A 22,283-nucleotide genomic window follows, 5' to 3' on the forward strand; every position below is an offset into this window, starting at 1 on the left:
TCAGCAATTAGAAAGCTTCAATATTTAAGATTACCATAACCAAATCATTTATCACAACTGAAATATATATTATTTGCATGTCAATTTCATTAAGGTAACCATACAACCATTATAAAAAATCAAAATGTATCAAAATGAGATTTCTGCGAACAAAGTATAGATAATCAGATCTTAAGTACATTACTTGCAACACTAACAAAAGAAATAAAATATATAAATTTCATTAGGAACTGGTGATAACTACATAAGCTCCTTTTAAAGCACCAAGCTGTTAACATAAAACATTACACTGTTTTGATTAACATTTCCATCCAGTAAACAATGTCCAATATTCAAAAGTTCTATATCTTCTAACATCAACTCTTACCTACTAATTACAATCAATGCAACACTTACTCATAGTATTACACATTAAGGCAATTATTCCTAGGAAAACTTTGGATGGTATCATAAAAATCATTATTCCAGCAGCGGCTGCTTGTCCTCATCCCAAACTAAATTCAAAGTCCGTCTAGCACCCGTCCTCATTGTGGTTATATCACAGCTTTCGCTTGCTAATCTGGGATAATGATGTTTTAGAGAGCCACGATTGTGATAACACAACCATAATTTTATTTTTATCATTTAAAGAGCGGGCTGCCCTTGATTGGTTCCAAATATCAGATAAATAGGCACTGAACTGCACTTAAAAGTAAGATATATGGCATCCAAATATATTATTTTAACAAACATTTAATTCAAAACCAACAAATCCTATAAAGATCTAACAGCTTCCGTATCAATCCCCAAGAATCACGTTTTAGAGAATTTGTTAATCACTTCAGCCAAGAAAACATCCACAACCAGAGATAAAAGTCACAAGAAAAATGAAAAATTAGGCTATCATTTTCCCTAATTTGTATAAGCATCATGATCACAAAAGCCAACATATGTTGGCACTAAAAACATTGACTAAAATACTAAATTTGCAGCTTGATGTCAATGAAAATTATGCAAAATCTATCACTTTCACCTTCAACCTATTATGAAAAATATGTATAAATACTGGCTACTTCAAATGAACATAAAAGACCTGTTTCGCATTGATTATTTAGTCAATTGTACATATCTTTAATTACTAGCGGTTAGTGAGCGAATACGATTTTTGTTAATAAATAAGACTAAATCAGCCAAAAATGATAAAACTCTCTCTTTGAACTCTTAGTCCAAATTAAACTTTATTGGCACAGTTTCATAACATATTATTACCCAATAAGAACCTAAAGTTCAAAGTGAGAGAGTTTTCATCACAGTAATATTTGACATCTTGGCTTTATCAAAAGTTACTATACGAATGCCAAACAAGTCAACATTCGGTTTAATGATACTTCGTAAAAAATGACAATCTACACCGATACAAAACTTTGTGCATAGCTCCAACTGTGCTCAAATTTCATGGATTAAACCATTTCACTTTACAAACGAAAATCACAACGTAAGTATGAACTGTGGCTGAGGAAATTCTACTAATAGCTAAGCTCTAAATAGGGTACAAAATCTTTCTGAAGAGTCAAAAGCATAAATGCAAAAAAAAACATCAACTACCTATTTGGACTAACAAATATGAGACTCAAAATTACTTCTACCCATACAGAGAATCCCTCCCCAATGAATTTTTCTACATTCATACTGATATTGCATCTAAAGCATTAATGGATTCCAAGAATGATTACTACTAATCATTCAAGATTAGTCTTTGCTCAATTATATTAGGCTTACTAGTGTGCAGGTCAAGTGCATTTAGCTTGAATAGAGCTTTATGGTTTTATTTAGAAAATTGTGGATCTCTACCGTTTTTACCTACAAACAATATGGATTGACTTTCGCTTTCCTTACCAACAGTAAAGCCAACTACTTATAAAGTAACTCTAATATTTAAAGTAAATCGTAAACTGTACTAACGATAATCATCATAATGTGTAAATTACCACAACACAACAAACTAGGATTTCTACGAGATTTTTAGACAAAATGCAAATGCATGTAACATTCTAAACTCTTATATAAAACAATCATATATGAATAAGACCTTTGTCATCTTCATAAATAACTAAACCAAATGAGTAAATGATACATAAAAATGAATACAGAACTGGGAAAAATCTATTGACGTAGTATCCATCTTTTATCTTACTCTTTGTTAGAAACATCAATCCAACACTGAAATGGACTGTTACTGAGACTTTTTTTTCTTTTTCTTATTCTTTGTTAGATTGATCAGCCTGGCACCACGGCGGAGACTTGCTCTGAAACTTCCAAATCGACCTAACACACTAAGCCTTCCTCACTCCTCGTCCTCATCCATCGCCGGTGCGAGATCGTACCACTGGGTAACTTTATCAGCATCAAGAAGACCACAGTCTAGGTGTATCTGCAAAATTGAAAAATAAAATATGAAATCCAACTAATCACCATGACCTATAAAAACTACAATCATAAATGATTCATGATTCATATTCACTGTTTTTGCCAACTAATTAATCTATATATTAGTACATATGTTGCGATTTCAATACATCTTCGGGTACCTGTCCCAATATTTCTTTCAATCAACTTTTGAAACTAGTGATAAGAATCTAAACCAAATTTAATTTGTTCATTAAATAGGAAATGAACCTTATAGTACAGAATATTCTTTGTTTGCACAAAGAGATGGATCTTTTAACTTTCCCTTTCCTTCCATTAACAATACTTCCTCCATACTTTCTGAAAGCATATCCCTGTCCGCAAAGCAGGCTCTTCCAATACTAAATCAAAACATCTGTTACTACCCCGGTTTATCTGTTATAATTAATCCCCTAAATTGGTGATCACAAATGAATAAAAGTTGGAAAGGCATTTTCAATTTTAAAAAATAATTACTATGACAGTAGTGGACTAATAAAACAATATTTTGTCACACTCACTACCAAGAAACACCGTTTTGTGGCAGCAGCTTTAGAAAACTGAAGTGTCGCTTTGGTCCCAAAATTCCACAACAATCTGAAGTTTGCATTACTATCTTTCATTTGTCTCTTCCTATCTAATTGCTAAAGTTCTATCAATTCCTTTGTAAAACTTCTATAGAGTTATTTCATAAGAAATTATCTAATTTGATACCCTTATAACTGGAGGTCTCCTTGTAAAAGCTTCCAAAATTAGGACTGTGATAAGTACTCAAACTTAAAACAGGAACCTATATGGATCTAGTGTATTGCTATTTTGCTCATAGTCTCAGAGGGTTTCAAAGCAAAGTACAAGCCCCTCGTACATCTCATCAATATTCATGAGAGATGGGTTGAACAAATATAAATATTTGCATACAAGTCATTGCTATTAGTTTAGTATTTTTAAGGATGTCAAAATGAGTTATAAACACTTCTTTACAATTCCCACCATAAAGCAACAATACAAAAGACTGATATACATAAGAAAATGAAATACTCCTAGTACCTTGAGGGTTGTCAAGCCTACAAGATTAGACCCAGCAATGAGAGAACAGCTTGGCATGAGACTTTTGCAGCGACCAACTATGCGAGCTACTTTTATTATGTTCTAAGAAATCAAAATGATTTTAAAGATGTATCCTAGCAATGCAAAAAATCAAGGTGTGTGATAAAAAGTCAAGCATCAAAAGCATTTTTAACCAGAGTTATTAACATATTAAAAGATTGATACTAGGATGAGGAAAGTTGCACTTTGATGCATTTAGTTCACAAGACGCTTGGAGTTTTGAATGACCACATCTCATATGAAATGCCAAATTACTATAGATAGGGAAGCATGGGTATGGATTTATTCATCAATCATATATAAACTAAGTTGAAAGCCATTGAAGATATTGAATTTTTTTTTCCATAAATATAAAAATGATGAATGCAGAGTATAAGGAATAAGATATAAAAATGATGAATGCAAAGTATAAGGAATACATATATACATACATATACCAAGGTACTTCCCCCAATCTTGGGGGGTAGCCGACATCAACAAATGAAACAAAAAAAAAAGGGGACCTCTACTCTCTACGTTCCTCCCAGCCTAACAAGGGACTCAAATGAGTTCAGCTGGTACTGCTAGGGTGCCACAGCCCACCCTCCCCCGTTATCCACCACAGATGAAGCTTCATAATGCTGAATCCCCTACTGCTGCTACCTCCGCGGTCATCTAAGGCATCGGAGGCAGCAGCAGGGCCTACCGGAACTGCGTCACAATCGCTCGCCATTCATTCCTATTTCTAGCACGCTCTCTTGCCTCTCTCACATCTATCCTCCTATCACCCAGAGCTTCCTTCACTCCATCCATCCATCCAAACCTTGGCCTTCCTCTTGTACTTCTCCCATCAACTCTTGCATTCATCACCTTCTTTAGCAGACAGCCATTTTCCATTCTCTCAACATGGCCAAACCACCTCAACACATTCATATCCACTCTAGCTGCTAACTCATCTCTTACACCCGTTTTCACTCTAAGGAATAAGATATAAAAATGATGAATGCAAAGTATAAAGAATAAGCTATAAAAATGATGAATGCAAAGTATAAGGAATAAGATATAAAAATGATGAATGCAAAGTATAAGGAATAAGATATAAAAATGATGAATGCAAAGTATAAGGAATAAGATATAAAGATGATGAATGCAATGTATAAGGAACACGATATAAAGATGATGAATGCAAAGTATAAGGAACACGATATAAAGATGATGAATGCAAAGTATAAGGAATAAGATATCTAAAGGGTAACAGGAACTTTTAAAAAAATGAAAACATGCACCACCTAAATACTGAGGAATTCATATAATTATAATGTAAATAAAATAAATTAGCACTGGGTCTGTTATTGATCCTCACCTGTCCCATTGTGCTGGACCGCTGCAAGAACATCAATCCCTTTTTGTTGATAACAGACACTTCTAGTCTACGATGCGTGAGCTCATTAGGAGAGACGGAATACTCGAAGCGTTCATCAAACTTGGGATTACAGTCGTCTTTTATCACATCTGTCTTTCTCTTACTATCTTTGGAACGATCAGGTAGCAGATACAACTTGACGTAGGGATCGGGGAGCTCTCCGTCCTCTTCCTTCTCCAAGCCCCTGTTAATGTTGTAGGGAAATGTTAGTGTCGTCTCCTGACAAAAATAAGCAATTGCATTGTTTTGCAAATAAACTATTCCATTACACAAATTTCACAATGAAATAGAAGATAAATCCACTTACTGAACTTGGTGGACAACAACTACAAGGTTATTACGTGGGCCATATTTGACCGACAGTTCAATTCTACCCAGGCCATGAACACCAGAGGGTGACGTGCTGTAAAAAAAAAAAATATTTGATTAACAGGAAACCTCCACAGTAGATAAATTGCAGTAAGAGCGAGAGCGAGAGCGAGAGCGAGAGAGAGAGAGAGAGAGAGAGAGAGAGAGCGAGAGCGAGAGCGAGAGCGAGAGCGAGAGCGAGAGCGAGAGCGAGAGAGAGAGAGAGAGAGAGAGAGAGAGCGAGAGAGAGAGCGAGAGAGAGAGAGAGAGAGAGAGAGAGAGAGAGAGAGCGAGAGAGAGAGAGAGAGAGAGAGAGAGAGAGAGAGAGAGAGAGAGAGAGAGAGCGAGCGAGAGAGAGAGAGAGAGCGAGCGAGAGAGAGAGCGAGCGAGAGAGAGAGAGCGAGAGCGAGAGCGAGAGAGAGAGAGAGAGAGAGAGAGAGAGAGAGCGAGTGTGTGTGTGTGTGTGTGTTTCTCCATGTGACAATTTTCCTGAAAAAGAAAAAAAATGCCACACAAAAAATTTAACCACAGTACAATTAAATTGGATAAGAGAGAGAACTTTTAATTCTTTCAGTGTGCTTGGATAAGTCATTACAGTTCAGTAATTCATAAATGTTAATGTTAGCCTTATATGGAGTCTTGGGGATTAAAATTTAACAACCTAGATTAATATGGTTATTCATAATGCAGTATTAAAGTTATAAGATTTAAAAAGAATCCAGTATTTAGAATAACAGATTGCTTCCCCTCCAGAAATTCGGTTCATAAACATTTACCCGTAAAACTAAAAAACAAATAGACATGCCTCTAGTAAAGTAATGAGAATATTAAAACTACTCACGATGTTCTCTGTCTCAGAGCGCCCTCAGTCGCCGAGGGTAACATATGCATCAATGGGGATGCTGCCGATGCCATTACTTCCTCTACGGTGGTTTCCACCGAGGGTTTCCTTTCTTCAACATTTGCTGGGGGTGGAACATCTGGAATGCATAGGCTTGTTTTTTAAAGAATATACCACCAGGCTTCCATTATATGAAGATTTATTAATTCTAGAAATATTAGTAACTTTCCAAATTCCCACAGAAAAATTAATAACACTCAAACTAACAATGAATAAACAAATTAGAATATAACCAAGCAGAATGAATAAACTAAAATTACACTGATGAGATGAATGGATGGATCACTTCATAACATATCAAACCTACCCAAAATGAAAAAGAATCGAACTATAATTTTCAGTTTTGACAGGAGTAAAACCACGATGACAATATATCATAGATGTTACCTCTGTTAAATGTAAACAGGGTAATGTAAAAATGGTTGCAGCCATTACCAGATAAGTATAAACTAACAAAGTACAGAAACTCAGGAAAAGCAAAATTTGCAGTTGGGAATAGCAAGATTAAGCAAAAAGCCAGGAGGAAAGAAAAGCAGTGTAATAAACAATGCCAGAGAGGTCGCGCCATTCTACAGCGTATGACAATGTGGTAAAAACAAATGTTTCCCAAGGCATCTGGTAGGAAAAGCCAGGCTAGCTAGTCTACTTAAAAAGAAAGTCCCAGAAATACACGGTTACTACTGTGTATTGAAGTTGAAAGCCTATTCAAATGCAATAGCAAGAAATAGAATTTTGAGTCGTGGAAAATTCCACTTATTGATTAAAATAAAAATATATATAGTCCATTTCTTTTAGCGATGCAGATTTGCACTGACTCCCCGCGGTGCCCTTTTAGCTCGGAAAAGTTTCCGGATCGCTGATTGGTTAGAATTATCTCGTCCAACCAACCAGCGATCCGGAAACTTTTCCGAGCTATAAGGGCACCGCCGCGAGTCGGTGCAAATATGCATCGCTAAAAGAAATGGACTATAGTATCCTTTTATAAAATTACAGGTTTATACTTATGGCTTCCTTATGTCCATCGAACCTTGAAAATAGCTTGCCAATACATTCGGCGATATTCAAACATTACTTACTGCTGCACTAAACCTAAGAATGAACACTATACAGATTCTCTCACTGCAAACATAAAATGTTCCAACAAATACAATTTTAATCAAAAGAAAAAACTAAAGGGAAAACCAAATGCCATTGAAAACAGCTAAAGGGAACCTATGAAATGTCTTGGAAAGTGCTAATGCCAACTATATATACATTATAAAAATGTTATACAGTAAGTAAGGTCTTTCTGAATGATAAAGTAATTTTCAGTAATAAGGTCAAGTTCTGTTTTACAAAGTGCAAACTGAACTTTCACAAAAGGATATTGACTTTTTATGCAATATCCTTGAAACAAAATAGAACGAGATGGAAGTACAAAGACAGAGGAAAACCCTAGTTAGGCTTTATTGACATTTATACCTAAAATTTTAAAAGTATACCATTTTCTTTTCTTTCATTAGATATGTCTAATAAAGTAATGAGAAAATTTAGCGATTAACGGCAAGATTATTATTATTATTATTACTATCCAAGCTACAACCCTAGTTGGAAAAGCAAGATGCTATAAGCCCAGGGGCTCCAACAGGGAAAAATAGCCCAGTGAGGAAAGGAAATAAGGAAATAAATAAATGAGAACAAATTAACAATAAATCATTCTAAAATAAGTAACAACGTCAAAACAGACATGTCATATATAAACTATTAACATCAAAGCATTGACCAACCACAGGCTCTTAATTTCCCAGTATTTGTTTTTTTAATCGCACCTGTCTTAACCCTCCTCATTCCAGATTGTGATAAGTTTTAGTGTGATTAAGGTAGTCTTCCTCTTTATTTTATAGCAATTGCTTCAAGGGGATAGTACCAAGATTTAAATAGTTGTAGCGAGATGTGTGATTCTCTCTCGGTTCCTCTTTCTCAAGTCAAAAGTGCAAAGGAAAATTGCTTTTAGTTCAGGGGAAAGTCCAAAAGACTTTGCTAGTTGTTTATACAGGGGATGATGATGATGATAACATGCCAGCAACGATGAGCTTCAAAAGCTCTCGACTTATTTAGCTGCCTTTGTAATATCTCGAAGGTCAGCGAGTATTCACATTAAGGGAATAACTCTGTTCTTATCTGCCTGGTTTCTACTCATAACATGACTTCTCAAACTGGGTTTGTGTCGAAGGTTCCATTTATCAAGGGTTTCAATAGTTCACTGTGGCTTACAGTCAAGATCATCTCCGAGATCCTCTAGTTCTTATTTACTATAGACCCTTCTGCTGCTAAACACTTACATTCCCTCATTCCTAGTACTGTAGTACTTTTAGGCAACTATATTACAAGGCAGAAGACAAGAGTTGGTATTCTGGATCCTAATACCCCTCCTCTCACTAAATTAATCGCTTTTAAGCAACCTCGCATTTCATTAATCAGTGTTCCACCTAAATTGTTCATTAAGTGTTTTACTGTATTATACTTATATAATCAGCTTATATTTTATATATAATAACCCAAGTTGGCAATACTTTCATATGAGGATAGCACAGCAATTAACAATTCTGGAGCCGCAGACTAGCTCCAGCTCCAGTTCCAGTACCCAACTGACCAACTACTTTATCAATTGCATCAAAATCTACAACAGACCCCAAAATAGGTGAAATAATTGAATGATTTCACCTCAAAACCTGTTACACCATTAAGGTACATACTGTATCCATTCTCCTCCTCTTTACCACAAAACACCCAAAGGCTGATAAAGCCTCTGAAGCTCTTTAGGACACTACCAATCTCAAAAACTGGTCAGATGCCCCAAAATTAAATTCAAATCCTGAACTCCCGCAAATTTCTTTAAATCTATCCAAGTTGACAGTACCTACCCTATCTGGTAAACAGCGGATGACCCTGTACTTGGTTACAAATGTGGTCTAGTGACTGAATAGGAAGTCTGGAAACACCACAGTCTACCCTATCTAACTTAATATCATCTAAGGATAATAAATATCTAAAACTAATTATTTGGGGCTAACCTTCTTTAGTTAACTGGTAACTAAGAGTAACCAATAACCATATTGATCCTTCTTGCAGGCGAAAACCTTCAACATAATCCTACAACTCTTTCAACACCATGTTTATCAAAATATTGTAAAGATTTCATAAAGGCATTTGTTAAAATTTGTAATTTCATAGCTAGCTGGTTTGTGGGCAGGAAACAGATTGTAATCCAAGACTATATTGGCCATAATCCATGTATTAAGCTGTATCTATAGCTGTAAATGCAGTCTGCTTTTCTTTTAAAAACAAAACATCCAATGAGGTTACCTACCAGTTGCAGCACATTAGTCAAGAGAAAATATCTGAAGAATAAAGGGTATATAGTATAAAATAAATCGAAAAGATGCATTCAGTGAAACATAAAAGCAAATAATTTTGTCAGCAAGAACTTGAGTTATGTGATAATGATGGCAACAATGTATAGATTGAAACTTCAAATCAAACCCTACCAAGAACACATTTTTTTGTGAGCATTTTAAATTCTACCAATACACTGTTAAGCATTTTTAAAATGATCAATATAGTAAAATTTTAAGCTTTTTTCCCCTAGAAATTAAGTTTTTCTCATAAAATTTGACAATACACTGCAGTAAATGTACTTATTTAAATGATTCCCACCTGTGGAAAGCATATAAAATCAATTTCACAAATGAAAAGCAAATCTGCAGGAAAACAAGCAATGCACAAAAGTTTCAAAGTCGTGCAAATACAAAACTAAACACAATGTGCAAAGTACTATAGAGTAAAACTAAATCAAGAAAATCAATCATGCACTTGCATTTCCCTAACATACACAAAATTTCTCAAACGATGCATAACTGTATATTTCCAAGCTTAAAGGTAAAGGTATAATATTTACAAATGAAGTCTCAATTTATTAACACCAAAGGAAAATATCCTCACAAAACCCTAATCAAAACCAAGGGAACTTTTATCAGAACATGAACAAATTCTTAAACACCGCACAAGTACAGTACTCAAATTACTGCTGTACATTAGTAGTCAGAGATGAGGGGAGTCCACTTTCCTAGTCTCTGTGAACAACTTCATTTTCCTAGTCTCTGTGAACTTAACTTCAATTCTGTTGGGCAAACAAATATTCTAAATGGGCTTAAAATGCATCAATTAACAAGACCTAAATATTGCATTAGCCTCCAGAGCTAAGGATAGGAGGAATAAAAAGGTCCATCTGCCGAGTAATTAGCAGTCATTGTATAGTGGGTTGGGCACCGAGCTTTCCCGTATACTGTATGTTCAATCTCCAAAACAAACAATATCAAAACTGGCCCCTTTCCTCTGCTCCCATGAGGAACCTTTAAATGAATGTTATATGAGAGTTGGGGGTTATCTGGTGGGGGCAATGTGGCAATGTACTGTACTACCCTATGGTTAGTGCCAAAGCACTGACAAAACTGCATCAAGATACCAATTTGTAACTTCTGCATGTAAAAGTTCATGATAGCAGATTCAATTCCTGACAATGGTCAATTTTCTTACATAGGTACTGTTGAACAAGGTATATATGACCAGAAATCACCTCTCACACAAAAGTTTTTGCGAACAGTCTCTTAACCCAAAAAGCTTTCAGATATTTGGTACTAAGGGCTGGGAATTGGATAATCTAAATAGGATGGCTTTGAAATATCTTGTAACATATAGCAAGAGAAAACTCGCTATGTTCTTATAAAGTGTCACTATTGTTTTCTAGTACCTGTTATTCTCATGATCACCAGTCTTTTATCTGTTAGATCTAGTTAATAATAACAAATGGGTTTTCTAAGGTATGTATCAACAAATAACCTCCTTTTATTAGAAAACCATAAATAACTTAGGGTCTTGGCACTCGTGTGATGACAAATTTCTAAAAGAAGAATGTAGAAAACTTGTTACAAATATTACACAGGAAGATGGTGAGGACAGTGAATGGTTCATGGCTTGCCTATGCCTGCAAGACCTGATAAACAATTGGGAATGGCATGGAGTAAAAAACTAAGCCTGTTATGGCTTACAGGCATGTAAAAGGTAGTGTAAAGAAAACCTGTGGAAGGTGAAGAAATATTCCTATCGGGTAACACTAAAAATTGGAGAAGAACATTTATTCCTACAAATGATCAGTGAAGACAAGAATATCTGGTTAGCAACCTATAAACACCCCCACTAGTAGAGCAATACTATGAAATATGAGAAACTGTATTAAAAATTACAAGAATAATGCTTAAAAAATAGTTGATCATACACTTACCTGTTCTACTCGAGTACAAGTTTTAAATTGCAAGTTCTCAGAAACTAACAGTGACTAGAGAAAATTATATAGAACATTGCTTCTTCCTCCACCCCAAGGAAAGGAACGTATGGAGGTGTCACCCTTGAAAATTTCATTACAGTAAATCTAATAGCTCTCAATAGAAAGTCTTAAGGGTGCTTCTATCCCTCACAAGTGACAAAACTAAGAAATAAGTGAACAATATTGTAAAGATGACCTAATGGCTAATCATAAATGTTTTCATTAAAAATAAAATATAACCTATCAAAGTGTCTCTTAGAATGCAGGACAATATCAGACGCAGTTATGCTGACCACTATCTTATAAGTTATGACACCAATAGAAATATTATGGAAAAAAGCATGATACAATGATAAAAAGATCAATATACAGACTGGTATGCATGTAGCTACGGGGCACCAAGCGAGGCATAAGCGAGCTTTTAGCATATGCCCTGCCAGTGCCTTAACCCTTTTACCCCCAGGCTCTTTGGAAATTTCCAACCCTTAACCCCCAAGGGGTTATTTTTCCCCCAGCACATTTTGCAGTATATTTTTTTCAAATTGCTCTAACAGCCTTAATTTTTGTCATAGAGAGGTCAGGTTGGTCTCATTCTCTTGGAAAATGCCTGAATTTTCTCAAAAAATTATCAAAAATATGAAAAAAAAAAAAAATTTTTATGGCATTTTTTTGCAAGGATGTACCGGTACGTCCATGGGGGTAAAGGGATGAGTTTTGTGAAACGTAGCAGTACGTCCTTTATGGGTAAAAGGGTTAAAATGGAATTAAAATCTTTACTTACCCGGTAACTACCAAAATTCTTATTTACATCAACTATCAAAATAATGGTGATGCATCATCATAAAACAATAGTTGCAATTAAAAATGCTGATAGTGAAGAAAAGCAAAGGATTCAGCTCCAAATGAAGCAGGATACAAAAAGCAACATGCAATACAAAAACAAAAATGCTGACTCACACTAATAGCATGAACTCACTATCCAGGGCTCATATATGAAAAAGCAAAAATTTTTGCTTGTCAAAAACATGAAATTTATTAATTAAACAAAAAAGATGAAATATTTGAGTTCCCAAGGCTCACTTCCATAGGACTAGTCTTACAGCTTTCAGCATTATACTCTCAACTATGCTTCTGCCTTTCTATCTAAAACATCTATAAGACCAAACTCCGACTAACATTGAAAACAGCACTACCCTTCAAACTTTTTAAACCTTTAAAGCATAAAAAAGCATTAATGTAAATATAACATTTGGTATCACATTCATTATGGACATAACTATATCAGTTATCAATTTCCTTTTAGATATGTGTATGCTTAATTTGTCCACCACCACTATTTCTACATTCAGGACACGGGGTAAAGCAGACAAGGTAGCTCTATAACTCTAAACACATGCACAGTAAGTCTTTAATCCAGTGCCTCAACACTTTGGGGAGTAGCGAGTTAGTTGGAGAATCCAGATACTTGAAATACAGTTTGTTCCCCTTTCCTCCTTAGCAAATCTTAATCTTTACTCATTGCACAAATGATGTATCCTGTTGCTAGCCAAATGTTCATATTCCTAAGTACCATTAACCCTTTTACCCCCAGGCTATTTGGAAATTTCCAACCCTTAACCCCCAGGGGGTTATTTTTTTCCCAGCACATTTTGCAGTATATTTTTTGTAAATTGCTCTAATGGCCTTAATTTTTGTCATAGAGAGGTCAGGTTGGTCTCATTCTCTTGGGAAATGCCTGAATTTTCTCAAAAAATTATCAAATATATGAAAAAAAAAATTTTTATAGCATTTTTTTTGCAAGGACGTACCGGTACGTCCATGGGGGTAAAGGGATGGCTTTTGTGAAACTTACCAGTACGTCCTTTGGGGGTAAAAGGGTTAACTTTATATACTAAAAGGAAAACGGTATAAAAATACAGAAAAAGAAATCCTTGCATAGACTAGCCAAAGTATATTTAATCAACTGTTCTTTTGATGTACATAGCTAGGATATACCATGTATAACCATGAGAGGAACACTTGTAATAGATAACCAAGCCCCTTAATATAGAGGCCCTCAATTTTAGTATTTGCATGGCACACTGCATCTGGTACATACAACTGTTACATGAAGGACCTTTATATTTTGAGCATTCTAAATCATATTGAATTTTCCATGAAATAAGTAGTTGTCCAATCTCACAGTGACTTTACCCATTTGAAATATTTTTTAAAAAATGATGTACGAGATATTATACAATGCTAAAACCCCTATCAAACTAAAGATATTGCTAAGAGTTGTGCATTACAATATTTAGTGTAGCATTATAAAAACAATGTATCTTTCTCAATATAATCGAAATAAATATTTAGTAAATGACATAACTACAGTAGCACATCAGTTTTAAGGACACCTTTAGTTACTAATGAACAAAAACATTAAATAGTTACGATAGAAAAACAGGGTGCAGTCTGTACTGTAAAAAGGTTTAGTTCGCTTGAACGGGCATTTTCGAACATTGAAAGTAAAGTACAGTAGTACCTCGGTTTAAGAGTTTAATTCGTTCTGGAAACGAGCTCGTAGTTTAAAATACTTTTATCCTAAAATAAGTTTTCCCATTAGAAATAAAATGAAATTTACTATGCGTTCCACACGTCCATTAAATACACATATGTACAACCATTTTTAAAGGTTTGTAATGGTCATTGTCAAAACTGTAACCCCTAACATCAGAAATTAATAAAAATTAATAATTTGCAATAAAAAAAATAATATTGACAATAACTCACAATTTACCTTTTAGGAGAGTAGGGGCTGGTGTGAGAAAGACAAGAGGAGGAGGAAGTTATATAGTCGGCTGGACCTACAAAGTTAAGAGAAATATCTCGATGCTACCACCCAGTTCTTCTTTGCACTACCATGCACCCCAGTCTACGAAAGTGCTAAGCTATCAAAAGAAATAACAGAAGGGAGGAGGGGGGTTAAAAGGTCACTGCAAGAGTCTACAGAGAGCCACACAACGAATCTTTGCCAGACTACAGGGACAAACCCTTTCCTACAAGATAATCTCTGAAATTCTAAGTCATTATCTCTCTCGCAAAAGTTCTTACATCAGTTTTCCTTAAAGGAATTAGATGAGAAATGAGTATTTGTCTCGCACTTCCATTCTGGACTCTTTATGCCACTCGCCTTATATACCCGTTTTTCATGATTTTCTGGGTTTTCCTAACAGTCTTCGCCTTGCTACTTTCATAACTATTGCTTTTCTGATCAACTGTTCCCAATTTCTTCAACAAAATCAACCTACTATCTTAAAACTTGACAACTATTTCCCCACCTTTTGAGGAAGTGAGGAGAGCACTAGATGAAATGAGAGTAGGAAAAGCATCTGGTATGGATGGTGTGAAAGCTGAGATGTTGAAGGAAGGGGGTGTGACTGTACTTGAATGGTTGATGAGATTGTTTAATGTGTGTTTTGTGTTGTCAATGGTACCAGTAGATTGGGTCTGTGCATGTATTGTACCACTATATAAGGGTAAGGGAGATGTGCATGAGTTGTAATTCAAGAGGTATTAGTTTGTTGAGTGTAGTTGGAAAAGTGTATGGTAGAGTACTAATTAATAGGATTAAGGATAAAACAGAGAATGCAATCTTGGAAGTACAGGGTGGTTTTAGAAGAGGTAGGGGTTGTATGAATCAGATTTTTACAGTTAGGCAGATATGCGAGAAATATTTAGCAAAAGGTAAGGAGGTGTATGTTGCGTTTATGGATCTGGAGAAAGCATATGATAGAGTTGATAGGGAAGCAATGTGGAATGTGATGAGGTTATATGGAGTTGGTGGAAGGTTGTTGCAAGCAGTGAAAAGTTTCTACACAGGTAGTAAAGCATGTGTTAGAATAGGAAATGAAGTGAGCGATTGGTTTCCGGTGAGAGTGGGGCTGAGACAGGGATGTGTGATGTCGCCGTGGTTGTTTAACTTGTATGTTGATGGAGTGGTGAGAGAGGTGAATGCTCGAGTGCTTGGACGAGGATTAAAACTGGTAGGCGAGAATGATCATGAATGGGAGGTAAATCAGTTGTTGTTTGCGGATGATACTGTACTGGTAGCAGACACAGAAGAGAAGCTTGACCGACTAGTGACAGAATTTGGAAGGGTGTGTGAGAGAAGGAAGTTGAGAGTTAATGTGGGTAAGAGTAAGGTTATGAGATGTACGAGAAGGGAAGGTGGTGCAAGGTTGAATGTCATGTTGAATGGAGAGTTACTTGAGGAGGTGGATCAGTTTAAGTACTTGGGGTCTGTTGTTGCAGCAAATGGTGGAGTGGAAGCAGATGTACGTCAGAGAGTCAATGAAGGTTGCAAAGTGTTGGGGGCAGTTAAGGGAGTAGTAAAAAATAGAGGGTTGGGCATGAATGTAAAGAGAGTTCTATATGAGAAAGTGATTGTACCAACTGTGATGTATGGATCGGAGTTGTGGGGAATGAAAGTGATGGAGAGACAGAAATTAAATGTGTTTGAGATGAAGTGTCTGAGGAGTATGGCTGGTGTATCTAGAGTTGATAGGGTTAGGAACGAAGTGGTGAGGGTGAGAACGGGTGTAAGAAATGAGTTAGCGGCTAGAGTGGATATGAATGTGTTGAGGTGGTTTGGCCATGTTGAGAGAATGGAAAATGGCTGTCTGCTAAAGAAGGTGATGAATGCAAGAGTTGATGGGAGAAGTACTAGAGGAAGGCCAAGGTTTGGGTGGATGGATGGTGTGAAGAAAGCTCTGGGTGATAGGAGGATAGATGTGAGAGAGGCAAGAGAGCGTGCTAGAAATAGGAATGAATGGCGAGCGATTGTGACGCAGTTCCGGTAGGCCCTGCTGCTTCCTCCGGTGCCTTAGATGACCGCGGAGGTAACAGCAGTAGGGGACTCAGCAGTATGAAGCTTCATCTGTGGTGGAAATGTGGGAGGTTGGGCTGTGGCACCCTAGCAGTACCAGCTGAACTCGGCTGAGTCCCTGGTTAGGCTGGAGGAACGTAGAGAGTAGAGGTCCCCTTTTTTTTGTTTTGTTTCTTGTTGATGTCGGCTACCCCCCAAAATTGGGGGAAGTGCCTTTGGTATATGTATGTATGTACTCTCCTCAATCTCTTCACAATCCTCCTGCATAATTTATCACAGTCCTTATGCATCAATTTTATTTCTTTGATCTTACTAATATAATGGAATATGAAAAAAAATAGTTATAACAGAATTTCTGCCAAATCCTGGATTTTTAGATGAAAAGCCATTAACCAAAATAAATATTCTATTCCCTTCATTTCTTTAAAGCTTCATAATCGCATTAGCCGATAAAAGCAAGATAAAAATGCAATTGGCTAATGAAAGTTAAATGTACAAGCATATCTAAAATTGCAAATTATAATATAAAGTAAAAAAACAGAAAATGAAACAATGCAGCCATTACCCCTACAGCATAAAATTTGGAAAGCTAAATTGAACAAACTGACCTTCATATGTGGAGTGATGCAGCATAAAAATGAAATCCTTTTAATTACTGTATATCTAATCTTCTTAACTTTATACTGTATGTTACAATCTAAATCTCCACTTGTGCCTTCTAAACGAAGACTCCATGATAATGAAAATTTGATTATATGCAATAAATAAATCAATTATGCAAATTAGTGTAATAATTTCTGAAATTTTTAAATTGATTTTACTGTATCAAAAATTTGGAAAAATTTAAAATCCAAAAACCTATACCATTAACCATGGGATAATTTTCAGTAAATTCATACTAATAAAATTTCACTGCATAAAAAAATAAAAGCAAACTCGCTAGACCAAATAATGAAATGGTTCGGCAGCATAAATATTTAAAATAAAGATCTAAAATAAGTCTAAAGGCAAATTGTATTCTTCCTGGCTAGAAATACCCAAGTCCTTTGAAATGGGGATGTCTTCAGCAGAGCTGGAACAGCCAATGAATGACTAGCAAGGTAGTTGGTTAGTGACAGGTGGTGCGAAGGGAAAGCCCCACCCACATGCATATCACAGAATAGCTACTTTAATCCTTGGACCTAGGACTGGAAGAAGTGTTTGAGGTGGAAAATTTAATTGGTAAGAGAGTACCTTGAGTAGCTTATATGGCTGTAAGCCTATTCAGAGTTTGTGTCCTCTCATTGCAATACACTTAAATCCGAACAATTCCAAGAACGTATAATCAGGAGGCAGATCAAGAATTGGGCTAGGAATAATCTCGACATTGTCTAGGAAACAGTCCTCTAGCACCAGAGCACACCTTCCCTATAGTACACAGGTGTAGTTGTGTCATTGGCTTAGCTCATGTTCAGAAGCCCAGAGCTGGAGAAGAACTTGCCGGCTAAAATGCATAACCAGTACCGAGTAGAGGTTATCTCCTCTTTCAAAAGTATCCGAGTACTGTCTACGCTCCATCTGAGTAGCTACAGGAGATTACTCTACAACACTATCCCTATACTAGGGTTAAGTGTTTTAGTGCTCCTGTAACAATGTTGCTGAAAAACAGGAAACGCTGTTGGCGTCTGGCGAGCCTGCCGGACAAAAAACTTTTCTCTATCTGGCACGCAGGTAGAATGAACCTCTGTCTGAATGGATAAGTTGATCCCATGGCAGATAATTTACCATGACATGAGAAGAGTTACACTGAGCACATTATCTCCCAGACTGAAAGCAAAAAAAACTATAAAAGGAGGGTCTGTTTACAGTCTCCCCTTGACATTGGTGCACAACACTTTACTCAATGTTTTTGATGAGATTCTGCTTAGAATGCTCACGAATAAAAAATTAAATAAAATTTATCACAAAGTAATGGAAGACAAGATCCAACCATTGAAAAGGGAACACTGTTGTGCCCGATGCGCCCAAAGACAAAAGTGGGTATTCCGTGACAGGCAGGAGAGTGGGGCTAACCTCTTGTGCCATCTGTTGTTGCCCAACTACAGCTAAATACTTTGTTAATGATTCAATGATCATTCCAGCACCACTGAAGACATATCCCTATTTTAAAGGACGAAAGGTTCGTAAATGTGCAGGAACTAATGAGATCTTCCAAGTGCAACAAACACCATCTAAATTATTGTACTATACTAATCTAGCCAGAGACCAAGGAGCTCTTAGAATTAACAATTTTCAACCTTCTGTGCAACAGTAAGTGATTTTCCTCTATAACAAGTCACAGAGAAACTATTAAAGTAGCAAGGTGCTAAAATTAAAATTTTGCTCTATTCATCTAGTCCCTTCTAGTGCATAAATCAATTGAATAGCAATAAGTTTGGAAATTATTTATGGGTCAAAATCTAGTGCCTTCATTTAGGTTTGTAATGAATATGCAGAGGTTGTCTATCTCTTTAACATTACAAAGCATGCATTAGCATTAGTTTACTCTGTAAGCAATAGTGACCAGCCACAATAATACTTTCTGTAAGGCTACAGAATCTCATGATGCAATTACCACTTCTTGGGTAAAATTAGGAGATTCACAGCAGGAGCAAGCTTTGATTTGCAAACAGTTCGAAAGAATTATGAATTTTAGGCCAGAGGCTAGGTTTGTTGAAACAACTGAAGGATTTTTGCAATCCCATTTGACTTTATTGCATGGGTTCGTGGGTTCCTTTTTGCAAGGGTTGCTTTTTAGAATGCTTGGCTAGCATACTGAAGAAAAGAGTAAATATTTCTTTGATGTATCCCAAGTCACACTTATGGTACTTTACTTCCTGCATTCAGCTTTGCAACCACTAACTATCAAATTTCTTTAACTTTACCTTATACAAGTTTTCCTCTAACATAGTATACAAAACTGCAGAGAAGCACTTTAGCCAGGAACTTCAATTTAATGATCTCATGAAAATACTTTGTACTAGCAATTTTAAACAAGGATTCCACTAAATTGAATTAAAATTATACAAAAATACCTAACACTACTTGGAGTAATTATACTTTTAATGATTATACTAAACTATGAACAACAGTTTGTGCAATAGCTTTTCCTTCATCAGGAGTTATCCAAGAACAATCTTGAAATCATGCCCTTTAATTTCCAAATTAAATCATTTACTTTTAAATCATGCCCTTCAAGTTTCAAATTAAATCATCATTTACTTTTAACCTTTATATAAAAATATTTCTGTCAGGTTACTCTAAAATTACTCCCAGTCAACAAACTTTAATATAATTAGAAAACACCATATATTAAATCTTCAACTAATCCAGAATGTAGCAAAATTTTCGTAAACTTTCTATAATCTATTTTCTCAGATTTGAAATTAACCATGGATTTCAAAATGTATACTGTACGTTATTTACAATTAAAAGTTAATCTTAATACTTGATAATAATTAATAAAATCTAAAAAAGATATATTACGAGCTTTCAAGTCTTCAACGAAAACTTTGAATGTTCATGAGGAGCAAATGATAACATACATTTGCTCATGTCAGTGGAATTCTTTACCAGAGGGAAAATAAGTTGTGTATTGGTATCACCTGCTTTCCAACTCCACTAAAGTGTTGGTGCTCAAGATTTATCATAACTTCTGATACAAAAGATTAGCTTTTGATATTACTTACACATGTCAGACAAGTAAGTAATATATATATACATAAATATCAACGTAAAAACACAGATTTGAAAGTCAGTTTCTATCTAATGATACATGCATTACTCCATACACTGATCATAAAATCAAAAATATCAAACACTATCACTGGAAATAAAATAAAAATGTGAGGAGCTCTACAATATTCCATTAGACTATATAAACTCTACATCCTTAAACCTTAGTTATTAGGCAAGGAAGAGGCAGCATAATGAGCAAGTAAAGCATGCACACCTTCTACCGTAGCATGGAGTTTCTTTGAATACACAGCTGTCCTTAGGCTCAACGCTTGTTAGCTAATGCTTCAGCATGCTAGTTCTCATGCAAGTTAATGCTAGGAGCCCTGGACAAAGTGAGCATCTTACCAGCGTGTGTGGCCACATTTGAGACATCACTAGGATCTGCCACAGACACATCCTCCTTTGTGAGGGCAGACTTTGCCTCAGGAACATCAGCAGGATGGGGAGGAGGAGTGCTAGGGAGAGCTTTACTGGAAATTTTAGGTGCAGGGGGCTGTGGAACAGATGCTGAGGAAGAGGAAGGGGGGTCTGAGATGGCAGCAGGAGTAGTAAAGGATGATGTTTCCACCTCACCCTTTTCTTTGGGACCACCATCCCCATCATCAGTCTTCAAAGCAGTCTTTAGGATCTGCAAAATCAAGCTTAATCTGTTATAGGATACTTTTCAAAGAAAATAAAACCATAAGATGACAAATGCAGTACTAATTAACTCAAAATCAGGAATATCCTTTCTCAAGACTAAGGTACATTAAGCATAAAATATCTCAATCTATATATTTATTTTGTTCTAATTACTGTATTCAGGACCTCTGAAGCCATTCAACACCCAAAACTTAACTGGGAGACAACTGCAAATTCACTATGAAGTACAAGGTAAGTAGTTGGACAGAAAAACTGAAGAAAGGAAGCAGGAACAGAGGTAATGTAAAACAATGTAAAGCAACCACAACAAAGAATCAATGCAAAGGCCTTTAAATAATGCCTATAATGCACCTCATGAGGTACAACAATGCAAAGGCCTTTATATAATGCCTATAATGCACCTCATGAGGTACAACAATGCAAAGGCCTTTATATAATGCACCTCATGAGGTACAACAATGCAAAGGCCTTTATATAATGCACCTCATGAGGTACAACAATGCAAAGGCCTTTATATAATGCCTATAATGCACCTCATGAGGTACAACAATGCAAAGGCCTTTATATAATGCACCTCATGAGGTACAACAATGCAAAGGCCTTTATATAATGCACCTCATGAGGTACAACAATGCAAAGGCCTTTACATAATGCCTATAATGCACCTCATGAGGTACAACAATGCAAAGGCCTTTATATAATGCCTATAATGCACCTCATGAGGTACAACAATGCAAAGGCCTTTATATAATGCCTATAATGCACCTCATGAGGTACAACAATGCAAAGGCCTTTATATAATGCACCTCATGAGGTACAACAATGCAAAGGCCTTTATATAATGCCTATAATGCACCTCATGAGGTACAACAATGCAAAGGCCTTTATATAATGCACCTCATGAGGTACAACAATGCAAAGGCCTTTATATAATGCCTATAATGCACCTCATGAGGTACAACAATGCAAAGGCCTTTATATAATGCCTATAATGCACCTCATGACGTACACATATCACTACTCCCCTACAGGGTAATTATATTAAAGGTTTTAATATTTATGCTGCTCATACAAAACCCTTCTTACAGTTAAGTTAGAATCCAGTGCCTTACAAGTGTACTTTTAAACTACAGTATTCCATCAATCCAGTAGTGGTAAGAGCTCAAGAAAGAACATCACACTGCATTATATGCACAACTACTCGATTGATAAAAATACTAATCAAGGCAATTAACCGTTTCTTCCCTGATGACTTTGCATCATATAAACATGTCTGTAACAAGAGAAAATATGTTTTCTTGATATTACCATTGGACTTTTAAGAGGAATACCTGTACAAACCAAAGTAGAAAACATTGACAGTCATAACTAAATGTTTCTGTATTATAGTGTATCTAATAGCTTTAATACATAGAATTCAAAACTATTGGATTATTCAAATTTAATAACAGAAAAAAGCTATATATAAAAGTCATAC

General features: G+C 35.8%; 1 protein-coding gene across 1 annotated transcript in view; it reads right to left on the reverse strand.

The window, feature by feature from the left end:
* Positions 1-3: 3 nt before the first annotated feature.
* Esyt2 (extended synaptotagmin-like protein 2) overlaps positions 4-22,283 on the reverse strand; it is an 83,038-nt gene continuing 60,758 nt past the window's right edge. The window contains exons 14-18 of the mRNA XM_068363396.1: positions 20,510-20,792; positions 6,123-6,261; positions 5,241-5,336; positions 4,874-5,117; positions 4-2,410 (exon numbers count right to left, since the gene is read on the reverse strand). Of these exons, the coding sequence (XP_068219497.1) occupies positions 2,324-2,410; positions 4,874-5,117; positions 5,241-5,336; positions 6,123-6,261; positions 20,510-20,792 (849 nt within the window). The 3' untranslated portion in view covers positions 4-2,323. The remainder of the gene's footprint in view (positions 2,411-4,873; positions 5,118-5,240; positions 5,337-6,122; positions 6,262-20,509; positions 20,793-22,283) is intronic.

The sequence above is a fragment of the Palaemon carinicauda genome, chromosome 40 (assembly GCF_036898095.1).
Source record: "Palaemon carinicauda isolate YSFRI2023 chromosome 40, ASM3689809v2, whole genome shotgun sequence".
Lineage (NCBI taxonomy): Eukaryota > Metazoa > Arthropoda > Malacostraca > Decapoda > Palaemonidae > Palaemon > Palaemon carinicauda.